The sequence below is a fragment of the Desmodus rotundus genome, chromosome 11 (genome assembly GCF_022682495.2).
Source record: "Desmodus rotundus isolate HL8 chromosome 11, HLdesRot8A.1, whole genome shotgun sequence".
Taxonomy (NCBI): Eukaryota; Metazoa; Chordata; class Mammalia; order Chiroptera; family Phyllostomidae; genus Desmodus; species Desmodus rotundus.
Genome location: NC_071397.1, coordinates 11,783,577 through 11,799,348, shown reverse-complemented (window position 1 = coordinate 11,799,348; position 15,772 = coordinate 11,783,577). Strand labels below are relative to the sequence as shown.

Genomic DNA, 15,772 nt, shown 5'->3' with positions numbered 1-15,772 from the left:
GCTGGCCTGTAAATCTAAGGGTCGCCGGTTCAATTCCCAGTCAGGGCACATGCCTGGGTTGCAGGCCAGGTCCCCAGTAGGGGGCATGTGAGAGGCAACCACACATTGATGTTTCTCTCCTCTTTCTTCCACCCTTCCCCTCTGTCTAAAAATAAATAAATAAAATCTTTCAAAAAAAAAAAGAAAGCAGAATGGGTTCATTAAAACTTGTTTCTTAGGATTACTAGTACAATAGATTAAAGGAAAGCTCATCTACCTATTGTGTATCTTGACCCAAGCAAGATATATGCCTTATCTCTAATGTGACTGATAGCTAGTTCAAAGGCCAACCTGATTTATCCCTAGTTGATACTGGTTGTTGAAATGGATCAAGGTCAGCTTTGAGAGAGGTACATTGCATCCAACATCTTCATCAAAGTCTTGAAGAATTAGAAGCACACTTTTTAAGTTTCGAGATGAGACAAAGTTTTAAGGGCTAGCCAGCACACTGGATGAAGAACCGGAACTACAGAATAACCCTGACAAGGTAGAGAGAGGGGGTGAAAGTGCCACAGTGCAACTGAACTGGAGCGAATGCACAGAGCCGAATTTGGTCAGCTCCAAGGCAGGACGGAGGAAGCCTACCCTAGGAGGAGCTTTCTTGGACAGCAAGCAATGGGGTGAGGGGATGGCAAAAAGTTAATGCAATCTTGGGATGTATTAACAGAGTACAAACAGACCCCTCCTGCCCTGGTCAGACAGAGCTGGAGGGCTGTCTTCTTGAGGCAGTGTCAAACTGAAGCTTTGCCGAAGACAGAGCAAGATGCGGGATCTCCATCTCTCATAGGAGAAATGGCTGAAGCATAGCCAGGGGCTCCCATCCACCCTCAACCTTTCCATCAGACACTCCTACTTCCCACCTTGGATGGGCCCAGACCCTGCCTCCTAACCTTTGCTTTCTCCAAGGCCACAAGATGAGCCAACTTCTCTTCAGAAGTTCTGCCATGTTTACTTTAACCTACTAACCTCCAGAACATTCCCTCATGTTGGTAGCTGGCCCAACATCTTCCTTGTTTCCCTGACTTGTACTGTGTCTAGGACAAAGTGTCATTCTCATGGAAGATCCACCCCACACCAGAGCCCACTCGTGTTCACACACTGTAACCCCTGTAGGAGATAATGTGGCCACTGGGCTGGCTGGCTCTTCCAGTAATCTCTCTCCTTAGCTGGGTCCTCAAGATGCTCAACCCAAGTCATTTTCATTTCACACCATTCACCCCAGTGACAGCTCCAAACATTTATTATTCTTCATAGCCCTTTTCCTACATCCTCAACCACTCACCACCTAAACCAGCATGTCAGGTTTCACCTTCCTTGGTCCCTGATTTCTAGTTTCAGCTCTGAGAGTTTCAGAAATCTCCTGGTGCCGAAGTTTCCTTATTCACTAAATAGCGTTCACGATACTGACTCTTCTGTGAAACCTGTCTTTTCCAATGGTTTTTAAACAGCTAAAAAACAAGTCCTTAGCAAAATAAACAAAGCCCTAGGGAGTAGCACCATAAAATTATATTCCTGAAATACTTCTGTGTATATAGAAAGGAAAAAATGGAATGAAAATACTTTTTAAACTGATAATATATGTAAAATATTGTTGTTGCTTGCAATACTGCATAGAACAATATACACCAACTCTATGTTTGAAGCTCCGGGTGCCCGTCTATGTTTAAACATCAAAATACACCACAAGAGCATCCCTGGGTTAGCCTTGTACATTGAATATTTCAAAGTCAGCCTGCTATTCTGATCATTGTGTGTGCCCGGAGTCCATTGCAAAAGGTGAAAGGGGGCAACAGAGATCCTTAGGCAACTAATAGAGGAAAAATATATGCATACATCTATGTAACATTTACACATATATGTCTGTAAAGCTGTAACTAAATAAAAAACTAAAAAGAGAAAGATAATGCTTTGAAAAAGAATTAGAGAAAGAAAAGATTTCCGCTGGGCAGAGACCTAAAGACAGGCTAGAAATGGAGACATTAAGTGAGACATTATGTAGGAAATGAAGTCTTCTTAACACAATTAGATATTAACTATGCATTTTCTATTCCAGATAGGGGGAAGTTATATAAAAACAAGATTTTGGAACTCAAAAAATTAATTTTCCTTGGAACATTACCCCTCTCTGTTTTTCTGGAAGCATAATAAAGCCAAAGCTTCAGTTCGTAAGGACATTGCAACTGACAGAAGTCCAGAGACCTGTACGAAAGTCATCTGTGGATGCTGCTAACAGGTAAAGCAGCAGCATGCTGTGCTGACCACCAGCCCTTCCCAGGGCCGCGCTGAGTTTTATCCTTCAAAGCCAGCACAGACAGGACATGAACTCTGCTCTCCCTCGAAAGGGGCTGCCAGATGTCAAAGAGCGTGTGCGCACAGGACCCGTGGCATTTTTTCATAAAGACTAGAACCAGCAATACCCTCTAAGAATAATTCCTGTTCACCCACGTGCATGGAAGCAGCAAATTTACTGGAGCTTTGAAAGGAGGAAGACAGGACAAGACTTTCCAGTAATTTCAGAAGTTAAAACATGGCACCACCAAAATAAAAGCAGTACTTCCAACAACCTGTCTTTGACTGTGGTCATTTCAGTTCCTTAAGACACAAGATGGCTGCAGGTGAGTAGGGCCACAGTGGCCATGAAGCGTGAGACCTCCCTTAACTCCCACTGTCCCAGTCCTACAGCTCTTCTCACACTGGTGACGCCTGCAATCTTTCTTCCTGCTCAGCCCCTGAGCCTCTCACGGGTTCCTTCTCCCTCGCACTCACAGCCACCACCACCCTACCCCTGCCCACGGCACCTCCCAAATGGTCTCACATTAAAGAATCGTGCGGTCACTTGGCGCCTGAATAACACAGTAATCTGAGACACACACTTCTTAGTTGTACCTTCCGATTTTTCAAAAGGGTTACACTAGTATATGTTTCAGGCCTGGGACAGCCAGGCATAGACACAGCCCAGGCCCAACTGGCTGGACTGGCTGAGATCCTCTTAATATTTCAAGGAGCACTGTTTTCCAAGGGAATACAGAACTAGACCAAAACTGGTCAGAAGCAACTTCATGTCAGTCAAGGTGGCTGCTGATAAGATTATTGTTATTCTGCATGATGTCTGGCAAGTTGTTTTTCAAGATATTCCTAAAAATGTTACCTCGAATAGATATATCTGGATTTAATTCCTATATTTACCACTTACTAAAGTTAAGTGGAACCCTGGGCAAGTGTTCTCGCTTCTCAGCCTCAGTTTTCATGACAAAGCCACCTATTTCACAGAGCTCGGGTGAGGAGTGTGTGCGTTAAACCCCAGGAGAACAGTCCCTGGCACACGATGCACATTCGGTGAATGTGCAGCTAATAGTAATTCAATCAAATGGGTACTAGAAAAATATTAGGGCTAGAATAATAACAGGGCACACTTCCCGAAGAAGTTAATGACCCGTTCATTCATTCATCACCAAACCCAAGTCACCAAGCAGAATGCACTATATAAGACAAGGAGGGCACAGAGATAAACAAACACGGGCCCTAGACTTTGAAAGTTGAAAATCTGATGGAGGAGAAAGACATGTAAACAAACAACTGTCATCAGACTCAGCTCAGGGGGGAAGAGACCAGGCAGAGGTACCAGCATGGGATCTGAGTTGTGAAGAAAGAAAAGTGCTCCCATCCTCAACTCTCTCCTGGGCTACCACAGGAGCTTCCGAAATGATGACCCTGCTTCTACCATTGCCCCCTTATAATCTATGTTTCACACAGCATCCAAAGTGATTTTTTAAGAACATATAATATTCTCTTGCTTCACGCCCTGCAATAGCACCCCACTGTACTCAGAACAAATCCCAACCACGCTCCCTGTGAGAGCTTCGAGAACTATAATCCAGCCCCGCCTGCCTTTCTGTACCATTCCCCTCGTTCACTGCGTTCCACCTGCACTGACCTTCCTGTCCCGTAAACACCACCTGCACTGCTTCCTGAGAGCCTCTGCGTGAGCTTCTCGCTGGCTGAAATGCCCTTGCTCACAGACCTCCAAAGCTCTTCAAAGAACCCTTTCCAAACTCTCTAATCAAAGTTCGCTTCTTCCCCTCCTAAATTGCTATCACATTACCCTACTTTATTTTCTCAAAAACATGTACTATAATCTACAATTGTCTTACTGTGTGCTTATTACCCATGTACTGACATCATCTATCACTAAAGTGGAAGCTCCTTGTGAGCAGAAACTGCATCTATCGGACTCACTTGAGAAACAGAACAGCACAATGCCTGCCCCAAAGGTCACATGAATGTCCCGATCCACCACATCCAACAGCCTGAGTGAGCTTTTTTTAAGGTGCCATTCGTCCATCCGGAGAGCACTGAGTTTTAAACAGTGATTACCCTGGGCGACATCTCCTAACACACTATCCCTACTGTACAGCTGTCGCCACATTCTACGTCCAAAGGAGACATTTGCAACACAGTAGGTGTTTCCTACCACCCAGAGACAGACACCAGGTGCCTGAAAGATAAGAAAAGGTACAGAGGAAGCTACTTCCTCAGGAAGCCGTTAGGAGGCCCTGGGCCCTCAGACAGAACATCAGTCACTAAAGCCCCACAACACAGTGACACCGTCAGACCGGCACTGCCAAGAAGCCAGCCTGCTGAATGGCTGGAAGCCCTGGCCCTAGGAATGGCGAGAGACACCGGAGAGCAATCATATGAAACACTAAGTGCTTAGGACTTCCTCAATTTATGACTTCTAATTTCATTTTGCTCTTCTGGGAGTTTGGCTTGCCTTTCATGTTGGCAAGTGCGAGAACTAGTAGTGACTATACAGCCATGATCATTAGCTCCAGTTTGGGGGTAAGAGCTTGATATCAAAGAAGCCAAGCCAGTGAGAGCTAATCGGGCCCTCTTTTGTCACACAGGTCTTCATCCAAAGGATTCCATGAACTGGAAATACAGACGTGGCACATTACAAAGTCACAAAATCCATTATAGACAGGCTCTTCAGTAGAATTTCAATCTAATCATGCAATTATGTAGTTCCAAAACTAGAATGATACCAAATGGTTTAACTATGTAAGTGCTACATTGAAATGTCATTTCTGCCGTTCTTGTTCACCACCAGGGAACAGTGACACCCTGGGATAGGAAATTAGAAAGAACAGGTAATGCTAACCAGGCATGATACGCCAGCCCTTCTTGCACTGACAGCTTCTCATCTAAACTTTTACTTATTCAACATTTAATGAGATGCTACCACGATGCTAGGAGGTATAAAAGAAAATTGGTCCCTGTAATAAATCCCTCAAAGAATTTACAATCTAGCACGGTAGAAAAAAGCAAATTCACAGAAGCTGTAAAATAAGGCACTCTCAACTGCAGCTTAGAAGATGGACAGGCAGCCTTCTAGATGAAGGTTCCAGGACGCTTTCCTGAAGAAGGTAACCGTGACCTAGAAGATGGGTGGATCCGATCAGTAGGCAGAGGCCACTGTAGGCAGAAGAGATAAGCAGGGGGCACAGAGAGAAGAATGTGCACTCCAGGGACGGCAGCATCATAGTCTGGGACACAGAGAGGTAACCATCTCTTCAATTAGACTTTAACTCAAGGAGAGACCTTTTCTTCTCTCCCCATATTACCCAAGACCCAATTCTCTATATGTGGCAGGCTCTAAATCATACTTAATAAATAAGAAAATCAATCTAGAGAGAAAAAATAAAATCTATTCAATTTACTTTGAAGGTGCTGCTGTTACAGGTGTTCTGGGGTTTTCCTCATAATTTGGGTCATGGTAGAAGTGTGCATGGTAGAAATCCCTGGTTATGGGCACATGCTTGTGTTACCCCACTAACAACAGGGGAGCAGTTAAAGAAAGTGCCTGTGGCCAGAAGTAGGGGAGGAGTGGCACCCATGTGTGTGTGCACCTGCAAATTTGGAAAGTTTGAGAAAGCTGTTGGGCCCAATGCCTTGTGGGCGTTAAAAAAAAGTGAGAAGATTGATCTGTAAATCAATTCTATTATAGTGTAATCCCAAAATACAGAGCTAATACCCTTGTAATAGAATTCCAAAAAGCTCTCGGTACCTAGAAATAGACTTGTTTTCTATTTTCATGTTTAGAAATACAGCCAGCAAATACTTAAACATTATTTTTAAATGATCGTGACGGAGCTGCAGCATGGTATTGTAAAAGAAAAACCCATACTGCATTAGGAGTCACGAGATCGAATTCTGTTCTGCCACTCACTGGCTGCAAAACTGCAGGCAAGGAGCTGAACCTTCCTGAGCTTCCAAATGGAGGAGGGTGGAGAGAGGCTGACAGCTGGAGAGAGCTCAGTCTGTGGAGGGGGCCACACCCCCAATCTGCTCAGATGCTCTTCTGGCATCAACCTGCCCCACCCTCTCTGCACTCACACTGGTGGGGGAAGGGGGCATCACCGGTAAAATGTGGCTCTTCTTCACAACTTTTTGGTTCATTCTATTTTACGATGCCATCTTTAGGTCTGAGGATAAAATCTTGAGAAAAGCATCTTCTTAAGTGAGTTTAGCAACACACAGGTTCCAAATACCATTTTGAAAGCCTTAGTCATTAGCAAAATATAATTAGCAAACGATTAAGAACTAGAATATATCAGTATCTGTAACTAGCCATCATAAGCCCCTTACAAATCATATATGAACACTTTTATATGTGGGCACATGGACTTCCACATACACACCCCACCCCGTCCGAGGATTACTGTAAGGACAGAAGGACGGGTACTATGAGCTTTAATCAGTGATCCAAGTTCACTACCTTAAATGCAGTGGCACCTGTAACTGTAAAGCTTCGAATTCACATTAGTGTGAATTTCATGTTTGCATTTTTATCAAGAACACATGTCTAGTAAATACATTAACTGTTTGATTCCTACATACGAACACTTAGAGATTTATTCAGGCGAAGGTGCAGCTACCCTCCACAGAGCACTACTAAGGTTCTTCCCTGATACAGATATCTGGTTCTCTCCAGTGTTCAGATATTTTATTTTTATAGCTCTCTATTATTTTTAAAACAGATACTCAGGCATACTGGTATATTCAGACTCATATTCACATATCCATAGAAACCTACACTAAGTAAATATCCGAGAAGACATATGACTAATGTGGGCAGGAGAGAAGGAAAGGGAGGTCATTGAATTTATAAACAATTATGTTTATAAACCACTGAGGCCACTTAAACCTAACCACTATAGATAAAAACCTAACCATTAAAAAATATCCACTGTGAGAGTTTACTGTACATTTTGGTTTATTTTCCCCTCTATTCTAGTCCACCTCTGCCAACAATAGCAGCCAGATGACTGCAGAGTGTCTTTCGGCTCCCAATACTTGTGATCTGCAAATTAAAGCTCTCCGATGATTAACACACTCTCTTGTTAGCATGACCTAAAAGCAAGCAGACGAGTGCTAAAATAAGATCTGTTTTTGTACAAGTGGGATTGGGAAAAAAAGAAAAAGCTGGGCGTCTTTAATGCACCAAATGTGAATTAGTCTGTAATCCAATGCCGATGTTAATTTTTAAGAATAAAGGTAAAGTAAGCAGCTTACTGGAATGTATAAAGAGAAATGTCGCTTGAGGAAACAGAGTTAAATGTGAAATCAGAAGTAAATTGGGGCTGCCCGATGAGCCGCTCATTGACCTTGCCTTGTAACCACCAATCAAGGCTTCCTGTTTGCCCTGGGCAATTTTCAAGAAAACTTAATGAAATAGTTATACATAAAAGAAATTTAAGCCCAAATCTGAGACGGTGACTCTAATTTTCTAATAGTGAGGGTGTGATGTTTCCCCGGCACCACCTGGACACAGCACAGAAACTTGTAACAAACATTATCCCCGAGAACATAGTCATTACCGTTCCACCCGTATGCAGACTGACGTGGCTACCGAATCCAGCATCAGTAGGAACTTCACCCACACTCCATCCCACAGTTACTGAATACTGGAATTTTTTTTTATAAATAAGAAGGCCAGTGTCTTCAAGTCTTGATTCTTTAATAATCAGCCACTTCATTGGTCCAGGAGTTTTGAAGTGAACACGTCTCATCTGGTAGCCCCTCACCCCCAGCCTGCCAGATTCTGTGCAAGTGAACCCTAGGAGTCTGTCTTACCTGTAATCTGACTCTGTCCTTGTGGATTAAAAGGACTTGGTGCAGAGTTCAGGGAGGGCCGTGGGTTCTGAGGCGGGACACCTACTCTCATACTGGGATGAGGAATGCGCCCTAAATCACTGAGGCGGTCAGAGAACAAACTAGGTTTAGAGTCATCAAGCTTCTGTCTGTGCCCTGGAAACAGCAAATCATAAAATAAAAGCATATTAATTAGCTGAACAATTGACCATGCTAAATAGATATGTGAACATACAAACCGGGGGTTTAAGCCAAGGAATTATCAAAACTGGTATTCATAATGAAGTGTCTACATAAAGCCTTCCATTTCAAATTGCTTTATAAGCATCATCTAGAGGCAAGCATTCCTGGTTCTAGTCTATAAACGGGGAGCTGAGGGTCCCAGAGGGTGACTCAGAGTCCAGCACCAGTAGCAAGGCCAGGATGCTGGAGCTCAAGAGGAACTCTCTGGGTGCCTCTTCTCCCCTCTTCAGAGAGGAAGGGAAAGGTGACTGGGTACCGGGGTGTGTTCTCTTGATGCATGAAGGACAAAGCCTCCCTGAAAGTTCGGAGTCTGTGCATGTGACACCTACTCTCCCCACCTTGGGGCAGAAACAGAGACACGTTTGTCAAAGAGAAATTTCCGTGATGACGATAGTGACTTTTTCTTTTTTATGTTACAATGAATACCTTACTGAGACTCTCTTCTGAAAAATTAAAACTCAATCCTAGAACCCCTTTAAAAGGAAAAAAACAGGAATATAGGCCCAGAAACTCAAATTCTCAAGAGGAATTTTGTGATATCCCAAAGCCAGAGGACATATAATAAACTATATTAAATCACAAAGAATGCATTTTTATTTAAAATCTAGCACTGTGGTTTTGTAAAAGAAACTGAAAAATACCCTTTGGGTTACCATGTGAATGTGAGAATCCATTGTTTAAAAAAAACAGAACAAAACTTTGTCTCTCTTTTAGTTTATTCAAGTCTAAAATCCAAGGAATTCTCGATGTTAAAAGGCAATATACAAATTAAAATATAACCAAGGTACTAAGACTTCTTAAAAATCCTCAAATCATACTTAATAAACACTACAATATTGTGTTGGTGCTACATGAACCGAGTGTGAATCTGTACAGTTGTGACGCAGTGAGCCAGCACACGATGACTAACACATACACGGAAATGCACTGCGGGCCCTTCTTCCACCTCCTTACTCCTTCTTCCACACACCGCTGACGTCCTAGTACGTTTCCCCAACATTTTAGTAAAATGTTAAGTGACTGGAGCTGCTTTAAAGAGCCACTAAGAAGACTGGAATAAGAATTTGCCTTGTGATTAAGTGAATGGGGATTAATATCCGTAAAAGAAAAAACTAACATTGAAGGAGGATTGTTAAGAACCTTCAAGAACGGGAAGGTATATTTTATGGGCAGCAAGAACATCTCCCACTTAGTATATAGGACAAGAGGAATATCAGGAGAGGGTTAAATTGAATATTAGAATTTCCCAACTATAAGCTGTCTTCATAAGACAAATTCCTTATTTTATTTGCCCCAAAATGTATTTTCCTGTCTCCTTTTTCATTGCCTACCCAGCCCAAAGAAAACAGACAGGAAGCCAAGGCTTGGTAATATGAGTGTAGCTGTCTCCACAGCCAAACATGTTCCAACTAGACCCATTAACTGAAATGCACCCACCACCCTATTTCCTGCCAGTACAAGTTTGGGGCATCCTGCTAAAACAGAGGGACTAGGATCAGGAGGAAAATGACCAGAAAAAAATAGGGTAATTCATTGTTTGTTGATGGCTGTGTTTTCCACCACTTAGGACTTTTATCTAGATTACAAACAGAGTTTAGAACTCTTGAGAACCTTTAGAGAATACCCCAAACAGCTCCTAGACCCTGGCAAGTAAGGTATTCACAGATGAAGCAACTGAGCCCAATAGAGGTAAAACAACCCCATGGTCCTCAGCTATGACTAGCTCATCCTGGACTGCGATACGGTTCTTGTCTTGGTTGACTAAGCTGTCCACTCATCGTGTGGTTCCATCAATGTTGGCATTCTAGCTTTCTCTCCCCTTCCTCTCCCGGCTGCTATGGAAGACTGAAAAACACCCGGATCGACAAAGTGGGATACCTAAGAACTAAGCCCTGTGAAGTGTCAAAGCTGGTTTTCAAAGCAAGTAGAAGCAGCAGCAAGGATTCAATTACAAAGTTAATAGCTCACCCATTACCCTAAACAAACTTCCATCAATACATCTCGCTGTGTCTAACTAGTTTCACGATTAGGGAATTATATAGGACTTGTCACAGTTAAATCTGGGGATTCTGTTCCTCACACGCATACAAAAAAAGTATTGGTGTGATGTTGATACAGCTGTAAACATTAACAAGAAAGCTTATGGAATTGTCCCTGGAAGTTATTTTTTTTAATAGGCCATATTTTTGGAATGGCAGATTCCCTGAGGGCTAAGGGGAGGGCTACATGATCTTGCATGGTTCCTTTATTCAGTGGGACTTTATGTGGGCCATGGGTCACAAGAAAATTTAATAAGCTTTGCCTCTGCTTTCTACAGCCTTTTCATTAGGTTTTCATGGAGACCGTATGAGATTTGAGCTCAGCATATGGATGTGTGAGTACACTTTTATTTTCTCTTAGCCCCATGCTTCAGAGGAGTAACAGGAGGTAGAGGCAAAAATAAAGGACTTGAGAAGCGCTGATGAGTGTGAAAAATTTAAGAGCAGATGAAATTTTAAAAGCCTCAACGACCTTTTGGAAATTACCTTCAAAGAGGAGCTACCAAGGACCTCCACACACCCGAGAGCAATTCAGCAGACACCTATCTGTGGTTGCACAGACACAAAGAACACGCGTGTTTCCTTGTAGACGTTTGCCCCCGCACAGCCACCACCACGACCACAACAAAATTCATACAGCACGAGGAACAACAAAAGCTGAACAGGTCCTTTGTCTTTCAAGAGTGACAACTACCCACTACCACTAAACCACATCAGGGTAACACCTGAATGATTGGCTGAAAGAAGATGTACTTAAATCCTCAGCACCCAAGCAATCCCCTCAGAAATCAAGACCACGGAGGACACAGGGCACGCTGACTTAAACCGGAGACAGGGTACTGCCCCCAGGGTGCAGGGAGAACTAAACCTCAACGGAAGAGCCGAGGCCTGGGTCTTCCTGGCAGGATAAGAGCATTAGTAAAAGAGTGGAAACCTCTCGTGTTACATTAAGACTATGTAAAAGCTTGGTCCTGGATGCTCTTCTAGAGGTGCACTTTCTCCTTTGAGCAGTGGCTCTTCCACCTTAGCTGGATTAAAAAAAAAAAAAAAAAAAAAAAAAAAAAGCTCTCTAGGGAACTTTGAAAAATTTGAGTGTCCAGACCCCACCTCGGTTCAATTAAATCAGAATATGTGGGAGTGGGTCCAGTGGACAGCTGAGGTGGGGAACCAGTGCCCACGGGTGTCTCAGTCCCATGCTCTTAATGCCACCTGTTCGCACCAATGACTGCCCCATTTCTGGGGTGGGCCCTGACCTCTGCCCTGAGCTCCAGGTTTGTGTATCTCACTGCCTACTTGATTCTCCCCTGGGATGTCTCAAAGCTTTCTTAAATGCAGTATAGTTAAGACAAAATTCTTTATTCTTCTATCCAAAAAACAAAACGCCACTCCTCCCTATGAGTCTCTCATCTCAGTAAATGGTACTAGCCACTCAATTGCTTAAGACAAATACCTAGACATTTCCTCAATTTCCCCTTACCCATCATTCCCCACATCCAACCCATTACTAAGTCTTATCATTTCCATCTTGAATGCATATCTCAAATCTATTCAGTTCTCTCATTTCCAGCAGTACAACCCTAGTCCAGGAACCCTTTCTCTCTCTCTGGCCATCGGGCGCTGTCTCCTTTTAGTTTCTTATCCCAAGACCTTTCCATATTCCTGAAATGCTCTCCCCCGATAATCTGTACAGCCAGCTTCCTTCTCATCCCTTAGGCCTCAGGGTGAACCCCACCTCCTATGAGAGACCTTGCCTGCCTACTACGCCCAGAGTGGGTTTCCTCCCTCTCAAGCACACCCTCTCTTTATTTCCTGTATGGCTGCTACCACCATCTGCAATTAGCTTGTGTATCGATTTTTCTCACATGCGAGACTCTAAGTCCAGGAGAATGAGCGCCCTGTTTACTTTACAGCTGTTTCCTCACAATCTAGTTCATTGTCTGCACATCAGTAGGTGCTCAACAAATATTTATGTAATAAATGAACAAGTCAGTATTTTTCTCTTTTAGATGAAAGTCTTGGTGGAGAGAAATTTTCCTGGCCCAGAATATCAGATTACAACACTATCTTTTCCCCAGAAACTCTTCTTTTCTTATTTGGCAATCTAGTGAACCCAGTGGGCAAAGCCTTTTTGTAGAGATCAGCCCTTACCAGTACTTCCTAAGGAACTTTCCTGAAGGGCGTTCGAGGGAAAGTATGCTTTCTTTCTGGAAAAGTCCCGTGTGCTCTCACTATCTCTCTTAAGCACTACTGCAAGTCATTTTGAATCACAGAGGTAAACACGACAACAGAAATGATTTAGCCTCTAAATCTTAGAGCAATGTACTTCTTTCATAGACGAGGACCCTGAGAACCTGAGTCCCCAAGAGGGGAAGTGACTCATGCAAAGTCACATAGTTAGTGGCAAGATGAGAACTCAGGTTTGCTGACGGTGGTCCTCGACTCTTTTCCCTCCCATTGCCAACGAGCTTGTTTTAGATTATACCAGTGCGGTATCAGCCATTCAGTGGAAATCACCATCGAAAGTAAGTTTGAAATGGAAACAAAAAGTTTTCAGACCAGATTTTTCCTCAAAAAGTTGAGTGTGTGTGGCTGAATATGGCTTTTGTTGCAATAAACTCAGGGGCACAAGAAGAAAGCACGCTCCAAAGGTCACGGCATTCACACATCCTTAGAGCGAAGGCCCGGGAGGAACTGCTAAGCCATGAAGCAACAGTCCGTCTAATTGTCCCGTTCTTCCCCACCCAGCTCTCTTAGTCCAAGAGCAACTACCTCACAATGCAAGTTAGCAATGCTGCCATGAGAACTTCCGCCTAAAACACTCATACATCTGAAACTGGCACGTGAAGACTGTGGTATGTGAACTATGAAAATGAACTGGCCGCTGCAGTGGGACTCGTCTTGCCCATTTCTGTGCAAGTTGACTGAGAGCAGCTTCACAAGTTTGGGGACCTATGATGGTCCCCAGCCAGAACTTCACACTTAGCGTGAAGGATGCCCAAATACACATACAAAAGAGTAGTGCACCTTTCAAAAACAAGGCACCTTTTACAAAGATCTGAAAGACCCGCTGCCTCAGCGGGGTAGCATGCCATGGCCGGTCCCCCTAATGTGGCCCAGCAGGGTCATTTTGCTGACCACTAGGCATCTTTGTATAGCAGTGTTTTAACCCATTTGGGCACTCGCTTTTTTTACTAGGTCCCTACTTGTATCCTGGGAATCACGAAGACACATCTTTAAATAAAATAAATGAAGTTAAAAGGTAGATGTGTAATAGAGCATCAATCAATCAGAAATCAGTACCATGTCCACATTCAGGTCAGCCAGTCCAGCTAGTGTGCCAGGCACCTGCTACATGCAAGTCTCACCAGGCATTATAAAGGGGACGGGAGAGGAAATGTGTAAGATGATATCCTTACCCTCAAGCAGTTCACAGTCTAGTAGGGAAGGAAGGCAAGCAACTCAGTATAACAGAAAAAGACTATGGTGAGTGCAAACACTAAAATGTTATGGTTTGGGAGTCGGTTGAGTAAATATGAACAAGGACTATTTCAAAATATTAAGGATGGGTGCTTGTGTGATTATGTCAATATATGCCCTTATCTTTGAGAAGGGTTAACTGATGTATTTAGGGGTTAAGTGTCATGATGTCCAGTATTTGCTTTAAAATATTTCAGCAAAGTAACAGTGAAAGCAAATACAGGAAAATGTTATTAATTATAAAATAAGGTGAGCATATAGGGTTTTCTTAAGTATAATCTCTCAATGTATGTTTAAACTTTTTCATCACAAAAAGCTTTAAAAAATAATAAAGTGTTATCTAAAGGAAGAAGAGAGGAGCAAGTGATAGTGACTTAAAACAGGAGATCTTCACTAATGAGATCACAATGCCCTTGAAGCTTGAGTGGTATTTTTTTTAAAGACCTTATTTATTTTTAGAGAGAGGGGGAGGGAGGGAGAGAGGGAGAGAAACATCAGTGTGTGACAGAAACATCGATCGGGTCCTCTCACACACGCCCCAACCACGGACCAGACCTGCAACCCAGGCATGTACTTTGACCAAAACTCAAACTGGTGACTTTTCGCTTTTTTCAGGATGATGCCCAACCAACTGAGCCACACCAGTCAGGGCTTGAGTAGAATTTTGATAAGAAAAGAAGGAAGGAGGAAAGCTAGCTTCAGGGCAAATGACAGAAGCATGATAATTAATATCTTGTGAGTCAAGATGGTGCTGAACACATATGTGAAATTAAACAGAGGTACACTATTCTTTTTATCTTATTTTGCTTATTCCCTGATTTTTTTTTTTAGATTCCCCATGTGAGGTCATATGGTATTTGTCTTTCTCTGTCTGACTTATTTCACTTAGCATAATACTTTCTAGGTCCATCCATGTTGTTACAAATGGCGAGATGTTATTCTTTTTTATTGCTGAATAATATTCCATTACACATATCTTGCATCTTCTTTACCACTCACCTATTGATGAACATCTAGGCTGCTTCCACACCTTGGCTATTGTAAATAATGCTGCAATGAACATAGACGTGGATACATCTTCTCAAATTACTTTGTGGCTTCTTTGGATCAACACCCAGAAGCAGAAATGCTGTATCGCAAGGCAGCTCTATTTTTAATTTTGTGAGGAATCTCCATACTGTTTCCCATAGTGGCAGCATATTTACTAATTAATCTCAACAGATTCTTCCAATCAGTTGACACTTCTAGTTTTACAACTGCACATTAATTCTTTTATATTACCCAGTATGTGTGGGAACTGCCCTTTTAAGAGAGACCTTTTTATTCCCAGACCAATAACATGGTACTTTGGCAACCATGAGTGTCCTCTGCTGTGCTGTCAGGCTCCCCTGGAGGAGAGGGGGGACCAGGGAGATGTTAACTAATTTTGCTGTCAGCAAGTAGGTGACACAATGAAATCTGGTCCAACACTCTAGGGCTAAAGCCACAGGATATAACCATTTAAGAATGTTGTGACAGTAATCCTCCGAGTAAAAAGGAAGAGAGAAAAGGACTTGCATCAGGATTACCACGTTTCTGAGTAAATTAGTTAGACAGAAACAGAGCTGCTTCTTCCACAGGAGTTGGGGGGAGGGGAATGATGCCTTCAGTTCCAATGTCTCTACCCTGAACATTGAGGTGCATTTGCAGGGAGGGATTAGCGAATATGCTGACTAATCTTAAAGTCATAATTCAATCCCATTTGGAATTACACTACAAAGGAGGAGCCTTAGTATATCTTAAGAGACTTCGGTTTCAATGGTTTCCAGCAAAAGCAATACAAC

The 15,772-nt window shown here is 42.9% G+C and overlaps 1 protein-coding gene across 7 annotated transcripts in view; it reads right to left on the bottom strand.

Annotated features, from left to right (window-relative positions):
* RUNX2 (RUNX family transcription factor 2) overlaps positions 1 to 15,772 on the bottom strand; it is a 315,354-nt gene that overhangs the window by 152,142 nt on the left and 147,440 nt on the right. For 5 of the 7 annotated variants that reach the window (XM_053913595.2, XM_071219668.1, XM_053913597.1 and 2 more), the window contains one exon: positions 8,173 to 8,346. The exons of the other annotated variants lie outside the window; for them this stretch is intronic. In XM_053913595.2, coding sequence (XP_053769570.1) covers positions 8,173 to 8,346 — 174 coding nt within the window. The remainder of the gene's footprint in view (positions 1 to 8,172; positions 8,347 to 15,772) is intronic. 7 annotated transcript variants of the gene reach the window in all.